General features: G+C 38.1%; 1 protein-coding gene across 14 annotated transcripts in view; it reads right to left on the reverse strand.

Annotated features, from left to right (window-relative positions):
• ARHGAP12 (Rho GTPase activating protein 12) overlaps positions 1–24,753 on the reverse strand; it is a 74,788-nt gene that overhangs the window by 47,957 nt on the left and 2,078 nt on the right. For all 14 annotated transcript variants that reach the window (XM_051802358.1, XM_051802356.1, XM_051802355.1 and 11 more), the window contains one exon: positions 20,083–20,831. In XM_051802358.1, coding sequence (XP_051658318.1) covers positions 20,083–20,748 — 666 coding nt within the window. In that variant the 5' untranslated portion in view covers positions 20,749–20,831. The remainder of the gene's footprint in view (positions 1–20,082; positions 20,832–24,753) is intronic.

The following is a 24,753-nucleotide window of genomic DNA, read 5'->3' on the forward strand; positions in this document are numbered from 1 at the left end:
AAGTATCACAAGAGCACAGCATGCTCTTCAGTTGTTCTAGAACTGTTACAGCAGAATAATCTCTTAAAGTTTCAGAAGTAGTGGGGAGCCCTCGCTTATCAAGCCATTTACTGTTTTAACTGCTTTAATGTACATCTCATTTGCCTCAGAGATGTCAAAGTATTTTTAAAGACAGATTACTAACATCTTCATGGAATACTTCTATGTTGTCTCCATGTAGGACCACAGCATATCTAAAACGTTAGCTCCTACAAAATATTACTGTGGGAAGGGAGTGTAGAATGCTGTTATTTGAACTCATAATAGCTTAAAGGTTGTGGAAAAGTTTCCATTATAGTCACTTCAAACTGAATAGCAATTTTTTCTACACTTTACATTTTCAAAAGTACAGATCTCATAGCCTTTAAGTGTACTTTTGAAGGTCCAGTGCTTACACAAAGCAGTGTAAAGCCAGGAGCCCATGAAAAGTACAGATGGGAAAGTAAACATCACCTCTGATAAAATTCCCAAGTTACTCAAAAGTTACTTAAGTTGTACTACTGAGCAAGCTCAAAACCCTAAAAAGACAGCTTGAGAACCACTTGAGAAACAGAATGAAGTCTAACTACTACCATGGAGGTTGTTCAGTAGAAGAAAAATTGTAATATTCTACTATTTGAAAGAGAAGGAAAAAGCCAGAGCCATAAAGAATTTTAAAACTATATATGTGTATATTAATGGCTCACTTGCACAATATATAGTTGAAGGTTTTTTTCAAAAATAGAGAAAATAACAATTTTCAATAGACCGTTCTAAAACAGAGCAGTCATCAAATCTGTGTTCTGTTAGAAAGGGTATTTAATTCCAAATACTTGACAAGAAAATGCAGAACTCCCACACAATTTACAGCTGCTGTCCTTTTACTCTGCTGTAACAGCAAATTTCACTTGTGTAAAACTCTGCTTCGCTAAATGTTGCTTGTGGCAGCAAATTCTGCAAGCATTTGTTATGTTAGTATTCTTTTGTTAGGTGTTAGAATAATTTCAAAATATCTCCTTGAGCTTATGAACTGCAGTACTTAGAAGTTTTTAATAACATATGCAGCTGCAGAACACCACCGGTATTCAAACAGTGCAAGCAATGCTAAAGTATGAGCAAACTTACTGGGATACTGGAAATACATAATGGAATTAAGGTGGCAAATCCCAGTGAAGATCAGTTAACTGGTGTGGGAAGCAACTGTGGTACAGTATCAAACCAGACACTGGAATGGTATCTGTTGGTTTGCCTTACTAATATATTAAAAGTAATATATTCTGTCATGTAACTGGTAGACTCCATCCTTTCCTGAACACCCAGTCACTTTCTACCTCGCTGCCCCCTCTCCATCTGCCTTTCCGAGCATTCCCTGAGTTATTACTTGCAACTACCATTCACAAGGTACTACACTACTCATGCACCCCAAATCTCCATTGGGTAATTTCCTTGATTAGAATGTCCCCCTCAGGAATAAACTCCAGAAAATAGCCAGTGTAGCTGCAGCTATTCACGTTAACTTCCGTAAATATTACATTAACAATCTGAGAAACAAGTTTCAACACTGCCCAATTTAGAAACAGAGAAAAACACCTGAAGAGTGTGTTTTAGGGATCCCGACTGGCTATACAACTTCAAAATATATGATTTGAAGAATTACATTTTATATGCTGTCATGCTAACTCTAGACCTTTACAAACCAAAAATCAAATTACACACCCAAAGTAAAAAAAAAAATATGATAAAACCTGTTCATCAAGTAATGTATTCATACTCTAATATAAAACAAACTTGAGTTAAGGAAATAAGAATCTCAGGATGTTCTTAAGTCTGTACAAACAAAGTCCATGTTTTTAATTTCAGGCAAATTTATCACAGCTATCCTTTTTAACACATCAGAATATCTACTATTAAAAAAAAAACAAAATAAAAAACTTTTTTTCTCCTTTTCCTTTTGGAAAAACTGGTTTGTTCATCTTAGTAGAAAGGGAAGCCAAGAGAACAGTAACTTGCCATTTTAAATGAGTTAGTTACCCTAACTACCCATGCACACAAGCAAAGAATTTCTTTTGTGCAGAAAGGCAGAAGCCACACTGACACTTCTGCTTATACCAGACCAGAAGTTCAGCAAATGCTTTTGCTAATTCAGTTCATGTCACCAGATTAATAAAGCACATAGTTCAATGGACTCAGGCAACAACTCCAGGTTTAGTAAACAAGAGAAACCACAAATTTTATCTGTTTCAGAAAATGAAAGGTTATTGACGTGTTTTTTATGTCTAGCTAAGCTGGTCTACTGGCCACCAGCCATCAAAAGGAGCAGTCCCATCTCTCTTGCCCTCTGCCCCTGTGATGCCAATGTGACCCTACAGCAAACTGTCGGAAGAAAGGGAAGAAAGGGAAATGGCAATATATTAACCCCATTGAGACTTTAAAAACAAAACAAACAAAACCCCCACAAACAACCAAAAAACCCCATATTTAGACTCCTTAGGTATTTGTAGGTCACTGCAAGGTCAGCCAGTGACACCTTTTAAGTGTCTGACTGACTAAGGTGACAGGAGAACAGGACCTTTTCTTTCAGAACGTCTTTGTCAGCTCTTAAGGAGATTTAGGTGCATAAATAAATTCCAAAGGTGGCTGAGAGAAGGAATTATCTTCAAGTATCTAAAACAGAATCAGTTATAGAAACAATAACAAGTAAATAATTGTCTATTTCTCCCAGGGACAGGGCAAAAAAGGCTAAATTGAAAAAAAAAATACTAAGATACAGAGCAAACAAGGAATTAAACTTTGCAACAGCCTGATCAGTAAAACAGGGAACTTTCCTTGAAAGTTTAAGTGCAGTTTAGTCCACACCTTTCAACAGCACTTTTGGCACTCTTGCTCCCGTCTCTATGCAGTGAGAAAGAACCACAATGGGTTGTTCTCTATTTTTCTTACTCTCACAATGTCACACATTTGTATCCTTAATCCTGAAAGGCAGCACATTCACATTTGAAGTTAGAAACAAATGGAGAAGCTATTAAAAGTGTATAGTAAGAAGCTGATTTGTTGTACAAGTATGCTCAACAGAAAGGTTGGGTTTAAATCCTTGGTTTTTCTCATGAAAAATTAACAGTCTGTAAGAACGAGCAATATGGTACCATAATGACTGGAGCATTAAAGAACATACCTGAAGCTAAAGAGGCCTCATGCAACCCAAGTAACTCATGCAGAGAATAACAAAGATTCTTAAGATGAACAAGGACAGCTATTCCTGTCACCTCAGAGTACTGAACACAGCAGTAGGATGAAAGGCGAAGAGAGAAAGATCATTTGGCTTACTAGCTTAAGTCCCCCACTTGGAATGAAAATTTTGAACTCTGTTAGCATTTTGAGAAAAACTATTTCAACACAAAATTTAACACATGCAACACTTTACATATGTACTAAAAAATAAAACGTTTTCCTCACAGCCACACAAACCCTTCCTTCCAACCACAAGAAAAAGGGTACCATACATGGCTGACACACCACTGATGGCTGATAAAACCTGATGATAAGCATTACTCATTATGACTATTTCAGGAAACACACAAACCAAGGTAACTGCAAAATAAGCCCATCTAGGGAATTCAGCTGTGGCACAGACTAGAGTGAGAGTGCTTACCAGTGAGGGCACTCACCAATTCTGGCAATGCTGAAGGGCTTCCACAAGCAAAGAAAACTGCCCATCAGTCTGCATCTAGTATATAACCTTACAGAACTAGAAGGAAAAGGGATACTTTTGCCATAGTGTCATCAAATGAGATGGAATGGAAAACATATGGAGGCAAAGGACTACATGCTGCACTGTCTGTCAATTTTTGTTTTCAAGAAAAATAGGAACAGTGCATTACTCAGAGTGCTTATTGTCACTTCTTGAAAAAATTAAAAAAATATTACTGACATTAATTTTAGTAGAAAAATCTGGGTTAGGAATGGTGGGAATATCTTAATTTAAGCAAGAAAAGATGCTATATTCTCCTCTCCTCTGCAAACCACCAGGGTATATCAACACTCAAAATAAGTTACAACCCAGAAGTGTTATAAAAACATAGCAGTAAGGGAAGGGGAGATTTTTTTCTCCCCTCCCCTCACGTACCTTTCCCAAAAAGAAAAAATCTGAGGACAATTTTCTTCAACCTGTAGCAAAACTGACATGGATAAAGCAAGAAATTTCCACCAGGTCCACTCATTCTTCCAATTTCAGACATCCCCACAAATCTGAGGGATGAAATTTGGAGAATCAAGCTTCTCAGATTTCAGAAAAAATAAGGACATGCCACCATTCTCAATCACATTGACCCTCTAGTGGCTCCTGTCCTGTTCATCGAGGTGGTTAACCCCCAAAAAAATCAGTAATATGCAAAACAAAGAAAATATACATAGTGCTATACTTCCTGGGATTAATACATATGTTTTTTATAATAATACATACATTTTTTTCAGAGCAAGAAAGTTCAACAGTGGACAAATCCACTTCTGTCTTCAGAGATGATCACAAAGGCAGTGAAATCACCTCTATACTAAGAAGCTTTCCAGCACAGAACTTAAGTCACCCAAAGCAATATTCTGAAATGTGCCAGACAAATAGAAATGCTTGTGCTTTGACTGTGAATTATCACTTCACAGCCCTCAGAATCAGAGCTAGTAACTTAATTTCCAGGTACAATTTGCAAAAATAACCCCAAACTGTTATGAGCTGGCAAACCACACATTTAATGAAGAGCAGTTTTACTGGCACCTGTGGTCATTTCCCCCTGGTTCACTTATACAGCTGCAGCACTGACAGGAAATTTTCAAGTCACTTGTCTTCCTTGAGAAGTTGCAAATAAGCAAATGATGAAACAAGTTGCATTTTGTAATACAAAATAGGGGTCTTGCAAACTAAGTGAACTGGGCTTTGGGGCTTTTGCATAACTTCTTTGCACTTCTGAGTAACTGCAGTGCAATCTAAAATTCAATATTTACCTATTCAGAAGCAGTTAGTTGTAATTTTTGGAGTTCAAATATAATTTCTATGTGGCCATTAGGATAAAAAAAAAATCTGTGGATTGTATGCTACAGTAACTGAGAAAGAACCACAAAATAGCATCCATGCATACTACATACAGCATGTCTATTATATCTTCAATAAAAGAATTTGGGAAGGGACTAAGGCAGGGTGTCATGGTCTAGAAACTTAGGTAAAAAAAAAAAGGAGGGGGGGAAGGAGAAGTGGTGTGTGCCACAGATTCAAAGAATAATAATAGATGGGCTCCTCAACAATTCCCCCGAAAGCTCAGCACAGCCATCCACCCACAAAAGCCAAAACTAGATCTGAGTATCTCTGTTCCTTCAACAGTCTTTCTTAAACATAACAGTTACAGGTTTCACACAGAAAATTACTGCATTAAGTCCACTGGTATGTGTTACAAAACAGGTGTCAGAACACGTTCCAATGGTCCCTTATACCCTGCATGGACGACTAAACAATTCAAAGGCTTGGTACTATCTATTCAATATATAATGCTGTGTTTGATGTAGAAGTCAACTGTGTAAGTAACAGGGGACACAGACACACAAAAAAAGCCTTACTCCAGCTTTCTGTGTGGATTTCATTCCTACAGACAAGTATCAACAACTACTGTAATTAAATGTTTAACAGAAATCCCCCTGCTTGTTTGCAGGTCCTGAGGATGAAAGACCTCTTATGAAGAGCTGAAACAAAGAGGTACAGCCTGCCAGAAAAGAGGAGGTGGTGTGTGTGGGGAGGGAGTCAAGTATTTTGATATTTGAAATAGACTCTGTCTCCAAAGGTCTGCTGTCACAGTGAGATCAATCCAGACAAGGTCTGCTAAAGATGCACTGACCATAAAGATCATATCTTTATGTCTTCCCAGGGATGGCACCGTAGCCAAGCTAGAGCCGTTCTGACTATGAGCAGCAGTGCTGGATTAAGACTGTAAAAACTCCTCTTGAATTCTGGCTCCGGGAACGAGATAAGACTCTCAGATGTAAGAGAGAAATGAGTGAGAGCAGCTGTAAGCAAACCAGACCCTGCAATAAAAATAGGAAACTGAGATCTCTCTCACATCCCAGCCCACCATGCAGACTGTCTGTGCAGACTGCCCAGTACCAAACTGGGAAACAGGAAAACAGTGACCCTTCCCACTTTTCCCATGATTATAAAGACAAATTCACAACTTACTAAAAGCACAATAAACTGACATAATTGAATTGTCTTTCTGCCACGCAACACCATTTTTCACTGCTGACAACTAAAACTGAAAATCATCCCAAGCCCCAGATATCAAAGATCCATTCTGATTTATCAGTAAATGAAGAAGTTATTAAACTGCCATTAAAAAAAAAATACTGCTCCTAAAACAAAAGGCAGAGAGGCAAAAGAAAAAGTCAGATTTGGATACCTGACACCAGTCCTCTCTGAAACTTACTCCTGATGATCCCAGCAAAAGAGGCCACAGTAGCACACACCCCACGCACATCCCCTGCGCACTGTGTACTCCAGATTACAAAGCACATTCTAAAATATCAGGGCTGAAAGGTAATCTAAATTTAAAAACCTCAAACAAACAAGTTCTGTGACATTTTTCAACTGAAATAAGCCTTACAGAGTCTTCTGACAAATGTAAAACTTTTGACAAAATTTAGAGAGTACGTTTAAATGAACTAATTATACAGATGTTTTTGTTGTCAGGAATCTAATTTATATAAAACGTTAGAATTTAAAATTATGTCAAAAGCTTTCACGTAAGAAGACTTGCATTAGGAAAAGACACAAGTTATCAGCACTTAGTACACAGGAATGCATTTATGGTACTCGTTATACAGCATGAGGGAGTTCAGAAAATGCTGTCAAACTTCATTAAGAGGAATGTTATGCTACTCAAAATTACTAAAACATTCCAGGCTTTTTTGACTGTCCTATGCAATAAAGCAGACCTATTAGCAGTACATTATAGCTGAGATAGCAAGAATTTGCTAATAGTTTCATGCTGATTAAGCAACAGGCAGTCAGCAGTGCCCTGTGCTCGCCACTGCAAGTGCAGCCCTCCCCCACGCTGCTGAATTATAATTCTGTGCTCAGCATTCAGCGGATCAGCTGGAGCCACCAGCCTTTAGAGAACATTCTCATTGAAACTACAAGTATAATAAAGTATGGCAGCACTATCTGCCAAGCTATTGGAAAAAAAAATGCTTTTAAGGACATGTATGTTTTAAAAATCTCTACCCTAGAGCATATAGTAAAGTCGAGCACATGAAGCTGTTCTTGAAAGCTGACAGAAAGCAGCTGCTCATCTTCAGAAAACACAGGTTGAATGGAAGCTGAAATTTCTGGGGATCTCCAAGAGAAACATATACTAGGGCAAAGGGCATGTTATTTTTCTACAGTGGTCATCAGTAAACGACACACCTTTAGATATCCGTTGTGTTGTTTGATGATTTAGCTAAAACAGAGTATCACAAACAAGTGACATTTAAAGCATTTCTATTTCAGGAAAAACAATTAATTTGCCATGAATAGAACAACCAGAAAAACAAATGTATTTAAAATTACTGTATACAAGAATATTTTGTCATTGACTTCTATGCTGTTTTCTAGCAACATTTCCTTTGAGCTCCTCTCAAAAGGTGTATTATAGCAACTGCAGACATTGTAGGAGCTCCGGGTTCCAGGTCCCATGAGGGTCTGTAGAGTAACAGTGCTGAAAGCTGATCAGTGCACTGCCCAGAGAGTTTTCTACAGCACAGCTGTCAATTAATAGAGCTTATTCTTCCTGTTGACTGTTAAGATTTTGCTGTTCACTCACATCTAGTACAACAGTTATATTAAAAACATAAAGCTTATTGGGAAAATTTAAATACCTGAATAGGCTTTAGGCTAAGATTACTCCACATGCTTTTGTCTTCACAAGAGCAGCGATTGAGTAGAGAGGGTGATTAGCTGTATCTTCTAAATAACACTTACTGGAAGTGTTATAGCCGTGCTTTTTAGATTGCCATTGAAATAGGGGATTAGAGGACGGGCAAGCAATCTGGCACAGCAACAGTGCAGCAGTGGTAACAAACCTACAGTGAAGCCTCAAGCTTCAAGATGACCCTTGCAGCCATCAATCCCCTCAGAGGAACACAGCGAGATGTTAAACAGCTAACCTCCGCCAAGAACACCTACTTCACATTTTAAAATATGGATTCATCCCTTCTGAGCCGAAACTGAAGTTTTATGCCACCTTTTGCCATGGCAGCACAGAGCTTTTGGCCGTACTAGCTGGCATACCATGACAAAATGCATCTAGCAGCAGCAAGAAATTACAAATATCAATTAAAAAAAAAAGTCACTTGTCACAAAGTATGCCCTTAATGAGATTCTTAGCATAATATGCTCTTATGAGAAGATTCCCCCAACAAATTATTTGGACCAAGAAGCTGATTGATGGTTTTGGCAGCTTGTTTTCATACGCTTCTTTCTCCACATAAATCTTTGCTTGAGAAACAGTGAAGATTACAGATGATAAAAAAGACATTTTCACACACTATTCATCATTTTTAACATATATAAACATAATTTCAGTTAACAAGTAATCTTTTAAATTGTTAAATTAAAATTAGATGTCATGCTCCCACTTATTCATTTAGCTCATTATTAAAATAGATATCTAAAATTTCATTATTTTAAAATCAAAACTCATTTTCACCTGGCAGCTTTCAACCAACAGTCAACACATTAAACCTTCCTGTCTTTACAAACCACCAGTCCCTGTACTAGATTATCCTTTCTTAAATCTGCATTCAGATCCAGTATCTTCTCACATGTTTACTGTGTAACACTGAATATAATTAGTGGGTTCCGTGACAGACAGCAAGATTTTGTACAAGGTGCAAGACAGTCACTGTATAAAAACTTAGAGAAGAGATTACAATTTCATTTTCAAAGGAGTCTTTGGTATTTTAGGACACTGCATTTCTTTGACATCCTCACTGTCTCCCAGTACATTGGAATGGGACATTCACCGGCCTCCCTGAAGCAATCAAACCTTAAGGCAAAAAGCAATAGATGGAAAACATGCCTGACATTAAAATTAATGTACTTGTTGTTTTTCCAATACTTCACATGTGTTTTGTGTTGAAAACTCCTCTGACCAGGAAAAAAAATTACTTCTGATTTTGGCACTTATGGAAATGAAGTTCACAGTTCCACTGGACAAATATTTTAAAATTAAATTCCCTTTACAAGTTGGGCTTTTAACAGGCTCTTTACGTATTGTCACCTCCAGTACACATACCTCCATCAGTTGTTTAGTTTGCATGTTGAAGTTTCTAAATAAACCATAAAAATCCCACATATATTAGCATCTATCACTTAGACTGGAGGGAAAAGAGATATAAAGAATTAAGACAAAATGTCACAAGTAATTCTAAATTCACAAGACATTGTCTCCACAATATATATGCTCCAGCACACAAGCAAAATTTTCAAGTTTTGTTAGGGCTGCTTGAACCACCTCAAACTCATGTATTTTAATGACTTAGGACAAAGAAGATCTACTATTACATCATGTGTAACATTTTTGTCTGTTAATGAAGGATAAAGTAGAAAGCCAAGTCTCATGCCAGAGAAGACATACAGAGAACACTAAATCAAGACTTCAGTTTAAAATTATGCCTTAAAAAACATAATACAGTGAACAAAGTAAGTGTCAGCAGTTGGCATATTTATATACATCACATTTATATATTTATATAAGAGGTGTTTCAAATTTTGAGTAAAGTAGGAATATTTTCCTTAGTAGCTGTTTAAGACCACGCAGAGAAAAGCCTGTACATAATTATGCCATGGTGCTTCTGAGTTTTTTTTTAATTTTCAACTTTTAACTGAGTTAAAATAGGCTACAATAACTCTACTTCTAACACTAGGATCCTGTTTTACAAAAGTATATCGAATAGTAGGATGAATATTTTTAGAAATACATCCAACCTACTGTGCATAACTTCAAGAAGTTAGAGATATCTGAAGATCACTTCTGAGAGTTTTTTTAAATGTTGAAGGCAAGTAAGTACACCGTTGTACATTTGAAGACATCTCATAACCCCAGAAATACTCAGCCATAGGCTATTCGTACTGCTTGCAGCAGAACTAAGCAAGCAATAAAACTGTTATGGGAATCTCAACCAGGTTTCATCTCTTTTTCCCCCCTACAACTAAAAAAAGTATTTGTTCTTTGGCTGTATTTCTCAGTCTGTTTCTCTCTACTTGCAGACAGTTTGTTGGCACCCAGTTTCAGGGAAGAAAGCATGAAACACTCAGCCATGCATTTCTCCACTTTTTCTTCCCCTTTATTTTCCTTACACTAGCAAGAATGTCTTTCATTTTTAAGAACAGCTATTTCTGCAATTCAGTTTCCAAAGCAAATAAGTATCCCTCTGTCACTTTATTTCATGTTTCAACATTAAAAAAGATGTTAAAACAAAGTAAGTCTGCAACTACCACTTTACCTCAATGAAATTAGACATTAAACCAGCAATTTTTGTTTCAGATGACAGTTAAGAAGACACAAAAAGACTTAGTATTTGTGGAATTTTATTTACTTTACAGTTTGAGGCTGTACTCAAGCCCAGATCCAGCCATACCAAGGACAACGCAGAGGCCTGGCTTGGCACTCAAATCGCTGTTAAACATAATACTTTGAGAAGCAAAGCAGCAGTTTCTGGACAGAGAGTAAGAAGCCACTGTGAGAAGATGATGTGAGAGCAGGATAAGCATCTAGAATTCCTGAGACCACCTCTAGGCACAGAATTTAAATGTAGCTCTTCACGCTACAGTCAAAAACTTTCCTCAGAAAATCAACTGCAAAGAATTTGTCAGTGTAGTATCATCTTACCCCACAGCGTTCTCTTCAGTTGTTTTAATAAAGAGCATACCAAAGACCTGCAGCAGCTAGAAAGCACTGTCTTACAGCCCCCACAAATGCTGTACAGGGTATCATCACACCTTAAGTTTGGACACAATCTGCTGAGGCTTTACGTAAGAAGATTTACATAAGAAGAAAATAATAAAAGAGTTTAGAGCTAGATCTTTACCTCAGCACTTGGGATTTGGGTTTTTCTGTTTTTCCATAAAAGAACCAAAGGAAAAAAAAAAAAAACAAACCAAAACCCCAAGCCCAAGCACATGTAGTTTTTATATATATAATTAACTGAAAAGTAAACAAAAATTAAAACTTACACCTTGGTGCATCACAACCCACAACCTGCTATAGGAACAAGTGCTCTCAACCTTGGGAAACAGAGACAGGTGTCTCTGAGATTGAAGTACGAAAAAATAACAGGAAAAAGTATCTGAAGTTTTACTTCCCTCATCCTGTATGTTGTGTCTTCTCAGGCAGTCACATGACCTTCAGGTTGGCAAAGGCAAGAGGAAGGAAAGCAAGTGGAGCTGAAGGCTGGAGCTTGTTACTGAGAAGGCTGCACTGGGCGATGGTTTAGGAGCTGCCACGGGCACAAGCGCGAGCAGATGAGCTCAGTGAGTGAATGAGAGATGAGCAAAGGGTCGGGAGGACAATGCTGTGTGACCACTGGGCCACAGGCAGGGCCACACTGCCTCTTCTGAAGCGCTCAGTATTCAGCTCCCTGCCTAAAGCAAGGCAGCCACAGAGCCTGGCTGTGAAAAGCTGGCCTGGGAGGAGGCGATGCCATCCTCTGGCAAAGCCCGGGGGCGTGAGCAGGAAGGAGTAACACATTACATGCAGTATGAAAAGTACAGAGCCTCAGGGTAGCGTGAAAATGCCACTGAAAGTTAGAGTGCAGCACCTGGGAGGGATGATAAGAACAAAGTCACAGCCAGGACAAATGGACTTACTTGGAGGACAGAAGAGAGTACTGATGAGTACATCTCATGGGGTTTTCATGAAGGAGCTTAAAGTTGGTAGCCACATTGTATGATGTGCATCTCAAGATCAAAGTGCTATCAAGAAACAGAACAACAACCCCTGATTTTTTTTGTATCTCATATATATAATTGTATGTAGAGAATATATGTATATACATATATACACATGCACATATATAGTTCCCTATGTCTAAAGCACTATGCATGACATATTATGACATGACATGTTAACATCTATTAGCTTTTTCAATTGGATGTAGATAACCAAGAATTGATATGGATAGTGCCAAGCATGTTGATAGATCATCAGTGGCAAGGGGAAAGCACCTTTATTCAATTTCAACAGGAAAAGCAGTCAAATCAAAGTTGCTCAAGAACCTCATATTTAGTGTTACAACACTTTAAGGCAGGATAAAACTTCTTCTAAATACTTAAAAGATAAACAATGGCTAAGTGCAATACTATAGAGTTTCTGTTGTAGCATGAATAATTTCTAGACAATGTCCTGGCAATCTTTCAAGGCCTCTGGAAAAGAAAAGTGTATACAATACTCCTGGATATGTTGAACAAGCAGTTGAGAGTGTAGAAAGTTTGTTAACTGTATTTTTGGTTTTATCAGACACAACATTTTATTACAGTATGTCTTTACATAAGCATATTTGTTGCATGTGTGTCCCATCACATCAATGACACTAAAAAGTCAGTCCATCAGATTTGCTGACTTTGCACCAGACTATGACTGCTCAAGTTGCAATAAAGGGCAATGGACATGCTCATCACAACATCACATAGGCCAGCACCACCACCTCACTGCTGTACTGAGGTAAATATTTGTATTTGCTTCAGGTGGTGACTAGAGCAGTAAAGTGACTCAACTGAACAATAATCCACAAAAAACAAAAGATGGCAACTGTGTACACTAGACATGTCCAGAAATCATACATAAAACTCTGCTCTTCAGCACTGTGTTTAAACAAAACACAGGGAAGTTGCTTAATTTAACTAGATAATCTGAAGATCATCCAGAAGTCCTAGGTAAACCATTAAAAAAGGGAACAATTAAAACTATGTTAATTAAATTCAAAATGCAATATATAATTTCAGATTCAAAACAGGAGCCAGTAAGTTTCTAATCATGATTTTGATTACAAACAGAAGTTGAAGACAGATAATGTAACATCAAAACCCAACATAAGCAATAACCTTAACTCAGACAGCTCTTCAACTTCTAGCTTTCATTTACAAAACTTTTATCAGATAGAGAACTAGAATGAATTAAAATATAGACTCTGAACACCTATGCCAGTCTTCACAGCATCATTGTACACAAGCTCCAAATCTCTGTCAAAAGAATTTACAAAGACAAGACAAGCAGATAAAAAACGTTGAAAGGAAAAAATACCAAAATTAAGGTTGCTTTAGTTCTCAACAATCTCTCAGCCATGTCAGCAACAATAAGCACATTAACAACTTAAAAATTGGGAGTCCTCTGTATGCAGCACTAAATGTGTACTGACTATCACAGAAGGTTTTTATGAAGCCTTCAGAGAACTATTCCATGTCTCTGCTCCTACTTTTCACCCCTTCAACACTATTTTCAGCACTATTATCTCCTTTTCAAGATGAGAGAAGCTGGCAACTGCATGCTATTTAGAATTCAGAAATACCATTGAATTAGCATGCTGCATTTCTGTTTTGCTCCATTTCCTACTACTGACATTCTCCATGCTTATTTGATTGCTTCTCTGCACTAACCTAGCACTTTCATAAAAGAATCTACTACAATAGAACTAAAATCCACTAGAAATCTACTGTCTTTCCCAAGAACTAGCTCAGAAGCCATATTAAGATAGGCTAAATTCAAAATTGATACATGTAATCTAACAGTACGTTGTCCAGTTACTCACCATCGCAAAAGTGATCTGAAAATCTTCAGTTCATACTATCCTAAAAGACTGCTTTGGCCAAAAGTATTGTTCTTATCATTAGAACAAACTCCACATAAAGACAAAACCCATTTCTCTCAATCATTTTTAAATCAAACATACCTGGTAGGGCACGTCAGAGAAATATCAGCTGTTTGGATACTAGATATGCATAGATTTTACTTTCTTTTTTTTAAGCACTAATGTCTATTATTCCAGAGAGTTGCCTAAAAAAAAGGAAAAAAGTGTTCTGTATTTTGTTCTACCGAGTCATACGTTCCCCACCGTTTTGTCACGCTGCTGTGAAACAAATGACACTTTCTTTAGGATTCTACAGAATAACAGCACATTTGTTCCATAGGCAAGCACTGCAATATTAAACAACTGCCTAGATCACAACTAGGTAAAGACATACCAAATGCAGTTGTTTATGTCCAGAGTTATGCGTGAGAGCAAGATATGATCAAATATTCCCTAACAGCCTCAAACAGAGTTTTATCTACTACAAAGTCTTTTCTATGTCTGCAGGTTCCCAACTTAAAATGACAGAAGCACTGCCAAGGGAGAACAAGCAAGTCCCCAGTATCTCCAGCTGCTTTCAATTTAGTAAGCAGCAAGACAAAACACCCATTCCTTTTCCTAGGGCCACTTTTCTGTTTAAGCGTTTACTCCACCACCTGTAAAGATTCTGTCCTCACCCTGCTGAGTCTGGCACTTTGCACTAATTCAAAAGAAAAGGCAGGTGGGACAGCAGGCACCAAGACTCATATTGCACACTCAAAATTACACTTTTCTAGATAAAAAGAGAAAAATCAATTCCATATTATGACCCTTATTCCTTAGGTACTGCAGCTTGAGCTTCACTTGAGCTGGTAAGTAATTCTAGCAGGATGAAAGGCAGAAGTTTATTCATATAAGTTGAAGTCTTGGAAGTTCCACTTTATCGTTTTCTGCATGAAATAGGGGTGAAAAGTCAAAAGACTGTGTTGGCACTTGCAGAATTTTAATCGTGCTCTAGATGTTTGTTTCAATTCTAAAAGCTCAACACGAAACTGCATGTAACAAGCAGATCTGTACCTTACTCAGCTGAGCATTCAAACACCAGCATTAGAACAATTAAAACCAACCTGTCTCACAGTTCACGATTTTTTGACAACTGCCTGACACAGGTAATACTTGTGTTTGTTGGGCTTTTTTAAAGAAGGTCAATCTGATTTGCAGCAGGGACGTTCAGAGGGGTATATGGGATACGGGCTGTAAGCAGTGTTCGTGGGACAGGGTGGCTTCTCATTTTAGGGCATCTAAATTCAGAATTACTCACTCAGACTGAGAGGGACAACTATCTGCTATCTGACTTACATATTAAAAATACTGAGACCAAGCTGATCACAAACAGCACCACTGTAAAGTGAAACTATCCAGACCTGCTGACACTAGGTAGGAAAAAAAAAAAAAAAAAAACCAACAAAGAAACACAAAGCCAGCCAGGAAAAGTAGTCCTTAATGTCATCTGCCTAGAACTTTTGAGTTACTCATGTAACTCAGCAAACATTTCAAGCTGTTTACAAAGTTCCGGCAGCAGTTACTGTAATTACAAAAAAAAAAATAATTAAATTAATGTTTTATAAAACTCAAACTATAAAGCTTTTAGTTCCTTGTCATTGAAAGTTATTCTTCACCTCATTATAATAGTCTTATTTCAGCATTTAGCACCATTAGAATAACAAATACTGATTTTAGGGAGTTAAGAGATTAAAGGATGGTACTTAAAGCATAATTCAAAATATTACATTATACATGACACCATGAATCTGCAAATATGCTCAGTTTTATTAAGAAAAAAGTTCTTGTATGCTTCCTTGATACCGTCAAATTATTTATCCCTTGAACAAGTGAATGAAGAAAAAAACAGCATGAAATTTCCTATCATTGAAGCAAACTAATTCTGGGCCACACAAAACAGTGATAGCCATTTATTTTAGAGGTTTAATATTTGACCAGCAAGGCAGCCTAACACTAATCATTTGCCACCAGTCCTTAAACTAAGTGACAAAGCCAAGAATGCCAATGTCTCCAGAAGATCTGCTCTGACAGCTACAGAAACACAAAATATTTTGTTTTCTTGACTAAAAAGTTACAGCAATCCCACAGAAACTGCAAAGGTAAGACAGGAAGAGCCCTTTAAGATCTTTACTATTCAGAATTAAAGCAAAACAGTCATCCTAGTGATAATCCCCTTTAGTGCTTCACAGTTTATGCAATAGTCAATTACTAAAGAGGATGAAAGACAGAACAATCTTTGCAAATAGGTCACTGTCTATATTTATAATGATTAAAACCAGCCTGCTACTAAAAGTAACTTTTAATAAGCATAAAAAGTAACATTAAGACCGGGCATGTATTTACTCTTAAATATATACTCTGTCTCCTGTGACTGATCAGACATAAAGTTATTTCCCATAGGTCATGTATTAGCATTGCTGAAAGCAGACTCTAATTTCTTTCTGTAACAACTTTATTCCAAAGTATTATCCTCAAAGATAACACCTAAATGTCCTGGACATGATCTCTGAACTTACCCAACTCTCTCCCTGTCTGCACACCTTCTCTCTCAAAACTTATTATTAGATTTTACCTGCAAACTCTGCCCAAGGCTGATTTCAAGACCACTTTAAATGTCTTCTACTTTTGCTTCGTCTTTTCCTGCCTGTTTAGGCATGCCTGAACATGTAATTTCTTTTTTTCTTCAGAACAATTACTGAGGTCTCTCCTTCTACTGCATATTGCTGGGACCTCCCATCTGCTCCTTTCAAGTACTATCCATATCTGCTAAAGAATTCCTCTTGCAAAATTTTCTTTTCCCCTTACAATCCCAGCATCTCTGAGTATTTTTGACCTTCCCAGGGGATCAGCACATCACACCTGACAACAGTTTCCTAAAATTTTATTGAATTGCATGGATTCTCACACCTTCAAGTGACACCATCATGACAGTGATTCTTACACCCAGCTGTGCATTCGCTCCAGAACCATTTCATTCAGTTCCAATTCTACCAGCAGTTACTGTCTCCACCAGAGATTTAAATCTGGTTAAATTGAAACTTGTTTCCTGTCAAGCCCTACTTCCTCTAATTACCTCCAGCCTTCCTAGTCCATAAACTAACATGACTCTTACAATGCCTTATGCACCACAGTTGCACCCAACAGTGGGAATTCCTTTGCATAAAACGTGAAGAATGTTCATTTCCCAGTCCTGAGGTTTCTCTTACCCAGATCCTGTGCCACATCTCCATTAGCAAATACTTCTGCTCACACTGCCACCTCTCTATCCTTCATTTCATATATCTCATCTGCTAAAAAAAAAAAAAAAAATCTTTCTTTTATGCAGTACTTTGGAGGCTCTGGATTTTCCAGGATTTCCACAGCCAGCATGCCCATGAGCTCAAGACTGTACAGTTGCAGAACCTGCACTTCATTACTGCAAAGGAGAAGGAGGATCATCTTCTGGGAATAATGTAACCACCTCTTAGAAGAATCTCATAACAGAAGCATTCCTCTGAAAACACACTGAAGGTTGGGCTAAAGCTGAATACTATCACCTCGATATCCCCCAAAAAATTACCCACACAAAGGTATTATTGGTAAGGTCATTCTAGCTTCTAATCTTACAAATTTAAGAGAAAACACCTGTAGCTTAGAGTTTATTATAATGCAGACTGCATAAAACTGAACTCTACAGCAGGCAGGGGAGGGAGAAGCACAGTCAAGTCTTGTGAAGTGAAATCCTGTTTATGCGTGAAAGCCGGGAACTTGATGTTCTCACTACAGACTAAGAGTAATAAAAACAGCTTTCTGAGCCATTAATTTCTGCACAGCTGATTTCTACTAAACAATGCTCATTATTGAAAGAATTCTAAAAAACCGCCAGGCTGTTCCAGCGAGAAGCCTGGCACTCCGAATATTTAGACTGAGCTAACGGTGACATCAGTGCTACCACTGCTTTAATCCCCACGGCTACTAAATGTCAAACATTTTCATTGTATTTAAAGAGCTTGTGATTACGCACAATGAGATTAAGTTACAAAATAAGACGAACTGCAAGGCACAGCGAGCACCCGCGCTCTCCTTGCCCTAGACTGCAGTAATGGCAAGTTCTTCAGCAACATCAGTCAGAAACTGCCACAAGTTTTCCACAGCCCAAATCCGGCATTTTTAGCATTTATTTTTAAGCACTGTGAAAACTCCCCTCTTCAGACTTTCCATAACCCAGTGAAGTCTACAGTATGTGCATTGCTGCCCCGTTTAAATCCAAACTTATAAATTGGTTGTAGCGTTGAGTACAGTGAGGCAGGGTGGGAGAGGGGAGAAAGGTGAAAAGATTAAGTGTCACTGCACCAACAGGCACAAAGTCCAGTGAAAACTGAGCAGCAGGCCATATATTTATTATTCACAAAAGACACCCATGTAATATTAATTCCATCTACTTTAGAGAAGGAAATGCATCAAATTATATCAACACAGAAGAAGGAACTGTCCTAACATGCAATACAAATTTTAATGTGGTAAACTATTTAAAGTAGGATATACTTTCTAAGCATTCCTTAATATTCTCATAATCTGTTTGGCAATCGATTACTATGGCAGTCAACAGGCCAACACATGCTTCTAAAATAAATATCTAATTATCATTCTATCATTCCAACTGGCTCATATCAACTACACTGAGCTAGGACAGTGCTGTAAAGAAAGTGCAAGAAAGCTCATTGGTATACAATTGGTATATTCATTCATACAAAAGACATTATTGAAGAAAAGAAATTAAATTCAGCAATCCTATTTATTCCTTATCTGGGGGCAGGGGAGTGAAGTTAAAATAAAATTATCATGAAATATCCAATATTAGAGGCGTATTGTCCCATAACTAGACAAACTCTGAATTTCAAGAATGAGGCCAAGAATATAGTAGGATATTGAAAAACCAATGATTCTGAGTATTTCAATAAATATATATATATGAGCTCATACAGTTCAAGACTACATAAATCACCTAATAAATCTTCTATCTTTAAGATCTTCCTGCACTGACTCATTCCTAAGCAGATTTGTCTTGTGTCTTATCAGTGAAGTACTGATTCACAGCTCTCAATGATTTTCAATTTCTAAAGTTAGCATCAAGTTTGACTTGAGATGCTCTGGTACTCTGAATACATGCCGCCAAGTGGAATTTAACCAAATCAGTTTTACCCAAGCAACAACAGTTTCAACAACAGTTCCACACCACAGAGTAAGAAAGTTCAAGACCAGGGAGCATTTAAAAAAAACTTAAAATAATTTAACATCTCCCTACAGAAAGATGGGGGAGGCAGATGTGAGGTGGGGGAATTATCTACATACACACACACATATATAATTATGTGTATGTACACATACATCACTGGTTTAAGAACAAACCTGGATTACAACACACTAATTAACTTGGTTACCAGTACCAGAAGTGACCTGATTAAGTCAGTTCTAATCTTTTGGTGGGGGTGGGGTAGGCCTGTTAAAAAAACAATAAAGACTGAGAGAAACTGCTTTACTAAGGACAAAGGCCATCAATGCTCAGTTTTAGCCTGAAGTAGGAGTACACCATTCCTGAGATTCTTCCATACTAATTAACAAACTCGCATGTTTTGAGTTTTAATCTAGAGTAAAGTTGTGAGAAGCGGAATTGGCAGGGCTGACTCATTAAAAAAGTCTACAAATAAAATAATCAAGCCAGAAATTAAACTCCATGAAAATCTTAAGTGTAACATTTTAAAACTATTAAACCCACTCATAAATTAATTTACAGCTCTTATGCTGTCTATACACACTTAGGAAAAATTAACAGTAACTAGCACTGTTATTTCAACAAGCCAAGTAGTGAGGAGTTACAGCAGTAGGCTCCCTTCCTCTGAAAGAAAATATAACCCAAATTCAGTGTCATATCAAAACAATCTTAATAAAGAAAGAACAATAGCGTTTCTGTAACTTTCAATCACTGTATAATGTAAATGGAATTCCCAAAGCACAGTACTAGAGCTATACTCATCAACTGTTCAGATTCCAATAACAAGTCCATGCTGAGAGAAGACATTTTTACTTCATCTGAATTTATTAGCAATAAATCTCAAAACAGTAGCAAGCAATTACGGCAATAATGAGAGAAAACAAATCACATACAGGGGCCATTTTTTGGCTTACCTGTGCTTGTTCTGTGGAGCTACTACTGAGTTCATCTCCAGACTCTGAATCCTGGTGAATTTTTTCTGAGCCTTCTCCTGCTGAATCACAAGATTGTTCATGCAAAAAGCTGGTCTTCTCTATTTCCAAGAACTCTGGGCATGGGAAATGACCCATGGAGATGGTTCTAAACTGATTGGAAACCTTGGGAGATTGCAACTCGTTGTTAAGTTTTCCATTGTTTTGGGTAAGGTCCAGACTCAAACCAAGAGTTTGACCAGGGGTATTGTTCGGTCCCAGATTTTGATTGGCATCTCGAACTAAGCAAGACACTTGAACTGGAGATTTTCCAAAACTAGAAAGCTCTGGTGACTTATTCACATTTTCTGTCGATCTCTGTAATCCATGTGTCAACTTCAAAGTGTTATTTGGCAGCATGCTTGCCTGCTTAACAGGTGGCATCAGTGCTTTTCGGGGTATTTCCTTCACGTACTGTGCTGGCACATAAAAGGGTTTGGAATTTTCATCTCTTTTGACCTGCCACCAATCATCATTAGTTTTTTTCACTAAGATGTATTTCTCCCCTTGCTTAATCACAATTTTCTTGTCCTTGGCCTCGTACTCATAGTCGTACTCCACTTGAATGTACAATTGTCCTGGAAGGATCTTTCCACCCTTATCAGCCATTTCTGTTTGAAAAGATTTCACCTTTTCAGGCAAAAGGTAAGCAACATTCTGTTCCAGTATTATTTTCCCGTTAATAATCAGAGCTGTAAGAGAAAAAGCGTATATGCAATAAAGTGATTGTTTAAGAGAACTACAGGAGAAAATAATTTCAAAAATAATCCTGCCTATGTCAACCTTAGACTAATTAATTGATGGAAAACTGCAGTATTTTCAGATATCTCTCCTGGTGATGAAACAGAAAAATCAGTAGAACAGCAGCCACCGATTTAACTCTCCTACTCACACAAGTCTTCTGCTATCAAATGGCTTGTTATTTCTTTTACTAAAGAAGGTTGATTGATCATCAGAGGTTTGGTGGGAGGACTGGTCTGAGTCAATCTCTTGCTCACACACAGGCTTAATTTCTTCACGAAACTGTGTTACTACACTGATTTTAATCAAAACAGTCAAAAGAAGACTATTATTCCCTTATTTTGATTCCTCTTTCAGTTCAGGACTCCCTTCAGAGTGCTCAGCATTCCTTACAGAATCCCTTCAATTTTCCTGCAATGCTACACCCCAGTCACTAGGTTCAGAATGTACTGGCAATCCCTGACCCACACGTGTTGCAGGCCCCAGAGAGCCTCCTCATCTTCTCACTGGAGCAGGAGACAACCGGGGGCTGCGTGACCCACGCTGCCTAAGGCTGCAGGTCATGTTGCCTTTTAAACAAGTGGTATAATCACTTTTTCTTATTCATTTATCTAAATTGCTACTATAACTGCAACACCCAGAATCATTTCCCAAATATTTTGGTTTCATTGGTTTAAATTCTGTATATTAAGTTTGCTCTTAAGAGAGCTTTTTGTGATATTTAACTCATAGAAAACCTGATCTAACCAAAGATTTAAGGGTTAAAAGTGAAAATGCAAACAAAAACCTCGACAGTAATAAAAAAGGACTATGAACCAAAACCAAAATGGATAATAAATGAAAGGATAATAATACATGAAAATTTTTAAAAGTACTTTCAGCACCTTATAATCCAGACAACTGCATCCGCACCCATGAATTACAAGTTCTCTCTATTTAATCATGTAGCATTAATGTCAGAATTCATGAGTGGATAAGCATCAGTCTTGCCAACTTACACTGAACAAAACACAGTAAATTAACATGAAAGATGTGATTTTTAATCTTGAAAAACAACGCATGAAAGTAAACGGAAAGACCTCCAGCATTCACATAGAACATAGGAAAATTCAAGTAAAATGCTGCCACATTTAATCTTATAAAGATTAACAAACACATCTTTTCATTTTTAAATCCATGCTTAATGAATAAAAAAAGTTATGTAGAAACTTGTAGCTCTGCAAGTTAAGACTTTATGATGAGATTTGTAGCATTTACCCTGCCACAGAGGGGAACTAATGCAATTCTATGCAGGCACACACATGCAGAGTGAACTCAGTTCCTAAACAGTACTACAGACAGAAATAACAAAAAAGAACTTCTGGGGAGAGCTAAAGCAGAAACCACTGAGAGTTCTTCAGTTTTCTTTTGCCACTTCTGTTATTTGATCTGAGCCTCGAAAAAAATACATTTGCCACATAACTTAGGAGAAAAAGTAGAAGGTAAAAAGCTAAAGTATGATGCCAAGACAGAAGTGCCCATCTTTAATCTATGTCTTTCTCTCTCTTGTATCCATCATCTTTTACTTCCAGAAAGCATTTCCCACAGGTAACTAGAAAGCGACCATCACTTACAGGACTCTAAATGGAATCACAAAGCCAGATTTACAATTTTATCGAGGACTTGGCAGAAGGAATGATGGTACCATATTCAACAAAGCTGACAACAGGAACACAAAGCAGTAGAAAAGAATGCCAGGATTCTGGTGTTTACTCTCTACCATAAAATGGTACGTTGACATTCATATTATTACAGTCTATTTGCAGCCTCGGTACAAAACAACTTGCTTACCTGCTGCTCTACATAAATAGATATTTTTAAGTGCAGCTCTGTAGTTGTTTAGCAACAATAGCAGGAGGTAAACATGAACAAATTGCAGCCATTCCCACTCTGTTCCTAGTTTTGGAAGCTCTGCCATGCAAGTGTTATTTTTTTCTTGTTACTAAACCAGACTTCTTGCAACACTTCTTCAAAGTTGTTACCAACACCTTTCATGGCTTCCAGGTCATATGCCAGAAAAATGCAAGTCTTACCGAGTTGCAGTCTACCTCAAAGCTCTGCTACCTCAAAAGTTGAAATATAGAGAAACAGTGAATGGGTCCTTGCCCTTTCTCCCACACAGAAACCAAAAACAGAACATAAGCCTCCAATTTCCCACAGGGCTAACAAGTGTTTAAAAGCTTGAATTTTTCATTTCTCTTCTGTCAGTTCCAAATGATTATTAATTGAGAATGCACGCATAAAATTTTTTCAAGACAGAGAGATTCAACAAGTTGCATTTTATGTTTAAAAAACCACAAAATTTTAAGAAATACTAGTTAAATAAAACAGAACCGCTACAAAAATAGTTCTATCCACTTCTGAAGTCAGTTTTGCAGTCTCATCCCTTTCCAAAACAACAACAACAAAAAGAAACAACAAAAATAAACAGCAGAAATTTTGTTCTTTCATCCAAGCTGCAAAATTATCAAGTCAATAGCAAACATTTGGTAACGTTGAACATCCGATCAAAAAGAGACGGGCTCTGTTCTGTGTTTGGCCAGAACACCAAAGCAGTTATACAAAGAGATCACATCATCAGGATCAAGAAAGGCTCTAATTCTCCTCCACAACACAAAAGAAAGAGATACCTATGGTATAGGTGGGAAATTAACCCTGTAGGTCTGCAAACAAATACCATGGCCTTGATTTAATTCAAATGCATTAATTTTTATTTTGCTTGAATTTTTTTAATGCAGCTGTTGTGTCACATGTACTCTGTGTGCAGCGCAGAGGATGGCTAATTGTAATGTCCTTTCATGAAGCTGTCTCAGAGAACACAGACTGAAGAGCCACGGAAGCCTTGATCAGACCTCCCCTATGAGGGGTTCACAATGAAGCAGGTGTGAATGCACAATATTGACATTTGGAGTACTGACTTCATTGTGTTACTAATCAACAACTGAAGTGATATGGCTGGTCAGACCTTGTAACCTCACTGCATTTTTTTAACTTTACAATTACCTGTAATGCTGATGGCACCCAATTTAGTAAAGAAGGTTGAAGAACCCTAATTAGAGGACAATAAGTATGAAAAATCATTTACTGTAAGCTTTAATACCTCAAATACAGTCTCAATATCTGATTAAGAGGTTAATAATAACAAAAGGTCTCACTAGCAATGAAGACCTAAGAAAACTTATTCATGAACACCAAAAAACAGCCTCAAGCCTCACTTTTCTTCTAATGAGGAAAAACCCAATCACTACAGGGTAGCTAAGGTGGGCCACATCCCCATGTGGAAACATGAACCACTTCTTTCATGGAGCATTCACCCTGTCCCGCGGGAGAGGGCACGGGTGATGACACGCACGGGTGCTGCAGCCTGGCCACGTTCGGGAAGCGATAGGCGAGCAGGTCTTTCACTCGAGGCACAGATCCCTTCGGACTCCGACTGCCGATGGAAATGTTCCCACGTCTTACTCAGCTAAGGCTGAGTAAGGCTGGCAACCCTCGGTGTTCGAGAGGTCAGCTCCTCCCTCTCCCCCAGCACTCCGCCCGCGGGCGCCGCCGCGCCCCTGCCCTGGGCGGCACAGCCCGATCAGCTCCGCTCCTCCCGGGATGGCACAGCCCGATCAGCTCCGCTCCTCCCGGGATGGCACAGCCCGAGCAGCTCCGCTCCTCCCGGGATGGCACAGCCCGAGCAGCTCCGCTCCTCCCGGGATGGCACAGCCCGCTCCGCACTCAGGGCCCGGGGGCAGCTCTCCCCACAGGCGGGTGCACGCGTAGCACCAGGGATTCTGCATGCAAACATTTGCCTCTAGCTAGACTTCGTGTGTCCCCACTAAACGACAC

The sequence above is a fragment of the Manacus candei genome, unplaced genomic scaffold, assembly GCF_025592945.1.
Source record: "Manacus candei isolate 608988 ecotype Guabito, Panama unplaced genomic scaffold, ASM2559294v1 h1tg000056l, whole genome shotgun sequence".
Taxonomy (NCBI): Eukaryota; Metazoa; Chordata; class Aves; order Passeriformes; family Pipridae; genus Manacus; species Manacus candei.